The sequence below is a fragment of the Orbicella faveolata genome, unplaced genomic scaffold (genome assembly GCF_042242905.1).
Source record: "Orbicella faveolata isolate gen_17 unplaced genomic scaffold, um_ofav_v1 contig_2, whole genome shotgun sequence".
Taxonomy (NCBI): domain Eukaryota; kingdom Metazoa; phylum Cnidaria; class Anthozoa; order Scleractinia; family Merulinidae; genus Orbicella; species Orbicella faveolata.
The window spans coordinates 15,776,328-15,781,613 of record NW_028301547.1 but is presented as its reverse complement, the minus strand read 5'-3'; the positions used below and the strand labels follow the sequence as shown (position 1 = coordinate 15,781,613).

At 47.0% G+C, this 5,286-nt stretch overlaps 1 protein-coding gene across 1 annotated transcript; it reads left to right on the top strand.

The window, feature by feature from the left end:
- Positions 1–373: 373 nt before the first annotated feature.
- Positions 374–4,261, top strand: LOC149112130 (uncharacterized). The gene is made up of 2 exons (XM_089289294.1): positions 374–3,898; positions 4,133–4,261. Exons 1-2 carry the CDS (start codon positions 374–376, stop codon positions 4,259–4,261), a joined length of 3,654 nt encoding a protein of 1,217 aa, XP_089145420.1.
- The last annotated feature ends 1,025 nt before the right edge of the window (positions 4,262–5,286 follow it).

The window sequence follows — 5,286 nt, the reverse complement described above, 5'->3', positions numbered from 1 at the left end:
CCGTCAGTTAAACACACATATATAATGAGGGTTCTGGCGCAGCACTCACGCACTCCTCATCTGAAGATTCGGAGTAGCGTTGCGCTTGCACTGTGTGCGTTCGCTTGCGCCCAGAACCCTCACTATATATGTGTGTGTAACAAGAACAGCAGTTGTCGAAAAAGCACTTTCGACAACTAATTTTCGACAAGGACACAGTGTTGCGTGAGTGCTGCGCCAGAATCGTGTGTGTGTAATGCAACAGCACAGCCGTAAAATTTGGCGAAATAGTGGGTCCAGCGAAGCTGCAACGTCCGTAATCAATATGCGCGGATGTGCCCTTCACTACTATATACAAAAGTGCGCCATAATTTTTTTCCTATTGGAGAGTTATATGCACAGTGTATACGCCGACATGGCTGCCGCAAGATATTCGTCCGATGTTCTGCAAATGTTCTACGGCCCAATACCGAGGGAGGAAAAAATAAACCTTCCCGAACCGTTAGAACAAGATTTTACCGCATTATACGACGGGTTCCAAATATCCCAAAACGATTTCCAAGAATGGCTTCGTGTGTGGAGAATGGATATATCCGAAAGGAACCCAAACAATAAAGATCTTTTGAAGTTCGCAAGAGAAAACAAAGAAAAGATCACCGATTTGGTTGGACAAGAAACCCAAAGGTTAAATAGCGTTAAAGTAAGTTTCGGGTTACAAGTAAAGTTCTCAATAGAAAGAAACGGTGAAACGCAATTCATGGAGCATTATTTCAAAGACGATGAACCGCACGTTTTCAAAAGGAATGATGAGGACCTGATAAAACAAAAATTTGATGAATTCATTGAAAACGCAAAAGGAGAAATAGAACACTGGTCTGAGAAGGGATCAGGATGGGTGGTTGAAAGGATACAAATCGCGTATGTGAATGTTGCACGCTATCAGCCACTTCGTGGAGGGACCTATTTGCCTCTTCCAGCCAAACTGGCGAAAAAGAAGGCAATAATCAACGTGAAAAACAGGGATAACGAATGTTTGAAATGGTCACTCAGCGCGGCTTTATTCCCTCCGAAAAACGGTAAAGACCCGCAAAGACCAAGCAAATATCCGGTCAATGACGGTATCAGCTACGTAGGCATCGATTTCCCAACACCGGTAAAACAGATAGAAAAGCTCGAGGCACAAAACCCAAAACTCGCAATAAACGTATTTGGCTGGGAAAACGATAGTGTGATCGTGCACCAGATAAGCAAAAAACAAGCGAATGCGCCGCGGATAAACCTGATGTTAATCGAGTCAGGGGAAATTCAGCACTACTGTTACGTAAAAAGAGAAAGCGCTGTACTGTTCGATCAGAGCAAGAACAGAAACGCAAAACACTATTGTATGCTGTGTTTGACCGGTTTCTCAAGTGCAGACTTGCTCGTGAGTCACAAAAAATATTGCAACGGTGTGAATGGCAGGCCGACAAGGATTGTGATGCCAGAAGAGGGGGAAAACATCCTTTCCTTCCGAAACTTCAAAAAACAGATGAAGATGCCTTTCATTATTTACGCAGACTTTGAGGCAATTATCAGAAAGATTCTGGGCTGTGAGCGTGAGAGAATGCAAACAAGCTACACAGAGAAGACCGAAAGGCACGAGGCATGCGGTTACTCTTACCTTGTTGTGAGAAGCGATGGTAAAGTGGTAGGTTCGAACACTTACAGAGGCGAAAACGCGGTGGGGAAGTTTTTAAGTGACGTTCTGCGGGAAGAGGAGAAAATAAGAGAGAGTTTGGCCACCCCGGAACCGATTGTTATGACGTGGAAGGACTGGGAAAATTTCAAAAAAGCAACTGATTGCCACATTTGCAACAAAACTCTGATAAAAGACGAATTCATGGATTCTTTGCCTGTCTGGAACGTTGAAGAAGCGGGTGAAGAAGATGAAGGTGAAAAATGGAGTTATTGGGGCCAAGGACACAAAAAATGTTTTTACGAAGCACAGAAAGAGAAGGAGAAATGGGGCGTTCAAAGGCTGAAAAGACTGGAAGACGAAAAGGACCAGTTGGAAGCGAAATCGCAGAAAAACTGTAAGTACTGTGGAGACCCTTTACTTCAGAAAAACTTCAGAGACACGGTAAAGGACCATTGCCACATAACTGGCAGGTTTTGCGGAGCCGCGCACAGCGAATGTAACAAGAAATTGCGAATTAACCCCAAGACGGACCCAATACCAGTCGTATTTCACAACCTGAGGGGCTACGACGCGCACCACTTGATGCAAGCGATGTCGCAGCTGGAGAAAGAGGTGAAATGCGTCACCAACAACATGGAGAAATACATCACATTTTCGGTCGGAGGTCTGCGTTTCATCGACAGCTTGAACTTTTTGCAAGGAAGCCTCGATTCACTTGTAAGCGCAACACCGAAAGAGGCATTGAAAATAACATCAAAGATTTCGAAAGGCAGCGACCTGCTTTTCAAGAAAGGGATCTACCCTTACGAGTACATGGACTCAAGGGAAAGATTTGGCGAGACGAGGCTTCCTGACAAAGAGAAGTTTTACAGCAAGCTGAACGACGAGCATATAACAGACGAAGAGTACGCACACGCGCAGGCTGTCTGGGAGTATTTTGAATGCAAAACGCTGGGAGATTACCACGATCTTTACGTGAAAACGGACATCGCGCTGCTGGCGGATGTTTTTGAGAACTTCCGAAACCTGTGCCTTGAGAAGTACGGATTGGATCCGGCGCATTATTACAGGTCGCCAGGCCTATCATGGGACGCGCTCTTGAAAAAGACGGGAGTCGAGCTTGAGCTATTCACAGACTACGAAATGCATCTATTCGTGGAAAGGGGAATGCGGGGTGGAATCTCCATGGTGAGCAACAGGTACGCTAAGGCAAACAACCCGCTAGTACCGGGATACGACCCCAGCAAGCCAAAAAAATTCATCATCTATCTCGACGCAAACAACCTTTATGGATGGGCAATGTGCAAGCCACTCCCGATAAGAGATTTTAAATGGAAGCGTGACATGCCCACATTGGAGGATATCTTGAATAAGAAAGAGAACGATAAACATGGGTGGATTCTCGAGGTCGATCTTGAATACCCGCAAGAACTTCACGAGGAGCACAACAGCTATCCCCTGGCGCCGGAGAAAAAAGCCGTAAAAAACGAGTGGATGTCGGACTACCAAAAGGCGTTGATGAAAGACCTGGATTTGAAACCCCCGGACAGCAAGAAGCTGCTGCTAACGCTTCAAGACAAAAAGAACTATGTCGTGCATTACAGAAACTTGCAGTTTTATCTGAAGCAGGGCATGAAACTGAAGCGTGTGCACAGGGTGCTGCAGTTCGAACAAGAACGCTGGATGGAGCCTTACGTCCGGATGAACACAGAATTCAGGAAGAAAGCGAAGAGCGACTTCGAAAAGAACTTTTACAAGCTCATGAACAACTCAGTTTTCGGTAAAACCATGGAAAACCTGCGTAACCGCGTTGACATAAAAATAGTGCGCAGCAACGAGACGGACAAAATAAGGAAATTGATCGCCAGCCCTTTGTACTCAAGGCATGTTTTATTTTCAAACGACATGGCAGGAATCGACATGCGAAAAAACAAGCTGCTTCTCAACAAGCCTGTCTACACGGGGATGACGATCCTTGACAATAGCAAGATCCTGATGTACGACTTCTTTTACAACGAGCTTACAAAGCAGTACGGCTCGAAGTGCGAGCTCTTGTACACGGACACCGACAGCCTTCTGATTCTGATCGAAACAGAAGACGTCTACGAAGACATGAAAAACAACATGGACCTTTACGACACGAGCGACTACCCGAAGGAGCATCCACTCCACTCAAACACAAACAAAAAGGTCTTGGGCAAGATGAAAGACGAATGTGCAGGAACCCCCATCGCAGAGTATGTTGGTCTGAGACCGAAAATGTACTCCATCTTGAAGGCGGACGAAAAAAATATCAAAAAAGCGAAGGGCGTGAAAAAGAGCGTTGTCAAGAAACAAATAACGCATGAACAGTACAAGGAAACGCTTTTCGGTTCGAAGCAGCAATGGCATGGAATGAACATTCTTCGAAGCGAGGGACATGAGATCTACGGCATGCATCTTAACAAAATTTCGCTTTCGCCATTTGATTCAAAGCGATGGATAGGTGACGATGGTATCCGTACAAAAGCTTACGGGTACACCAACATGGATATATTGTCAACATTAACAGATGATGAACTTAGAGGGTTGGAAGCCGAAGTTTCAAAGTTTCTCTGGGGGTAACTGTGTGTTCGGAGGAACAACCAGCAGCTCTTCACGCACGAGGCCGCGCTTGGGCCCGCCGGGCAGATAGTAGAGAACGGATTGATCCGGTTTGGAAAAAGATCTTTCAATGCCGAAAACTTTCAAAGACCAGATTGGGTCTGTGGCTCTTTTCACGCCCCCTTCAAGCTCGCCGGGCTGGTAGAGATAACGAACTTGGACAAGAGAGGGGAGGATTTTTTCGCTTTTTCCAACAGGCCTCGAATAAGGCGTCGATGGCCTCGCATAAACAGATTTTTCTTTGATGGCGACGGCGGGTTTCTTGCCGATAAGGCTTGTGACCTCGTTGTTCAAAGCCGAAACAACTTCTGGCAGTCTTTTCACCCAGGCGGTGGACCGCTTGCCCTCAGGGAGAAGCATTTCCACGGCGTACTGGTGCCCGAACAATCGCTCCGCCAGTGTGCGGTTGAAACGTTCGACAATGGCCTGGTCGCGGTGAATGTCAACGCGCCCGCGCCGGATGAAGGTTTTGTGCTTGTTCATCTCTTTTGTGACAGCGCCCATGAATTCGCGCCCGGGGTCAACCTGCAGCATTTCAGGCCATTTGAGAGGCCCGCGCTTGTAAATCTTCTGAAAGGCCTGGGCAACCTCATCAGAATTTTTAGAAGTCAGGGGTTCGGCCTCTTTGTAGCGGCTGGCCACGTCGGCAATGGTCAGCGCGTATTTGAAAACTTTGCGGCCGCGAGGGAGCTTGTCGTGCGGCAGAAAAACAAGGTCCGCCTGATGGACCTTGTTGGGCGTTGGAACGTCGAATTTCGGCCGAGGAATCCGCATCGGCGCGGGGAGGAATATCTGCCAGAGCGCTTGCCTGATCAGCCACTTTTTTGCGGTTTCTTCAGGTACCTTGGCGGCCTCGGCCAATTTTTTGATCGCGGCGATTCCTTTCCAATAGCCCCCGGGGCCGTAGTAAATCTTTGCGAGTTTGGCGTCCATATAAGTAAGGCGTAAAAAAGTTTAAAGGAACCGGAAAGCCGCGTAGCCCAGAG

What these genes read in the sequence shown, in the direction of transcription:
- LOC149112130 (XM_089289294.1), top strand. Translation starts at nt 374, where the DNA reads ATGCACAGTGTATACGCCGACATGGCTGCCGCAAGATATTCGTCCGAT. An exon ending in GAACCCCCATCGCAGAGTAT is followed by an intron (nt 3,899 to 4,132) that starts GTTGGTCTGAGA and finishes TTTGATTCAAAG; the next exon opens with CGATGGATAGGTGACGATGG.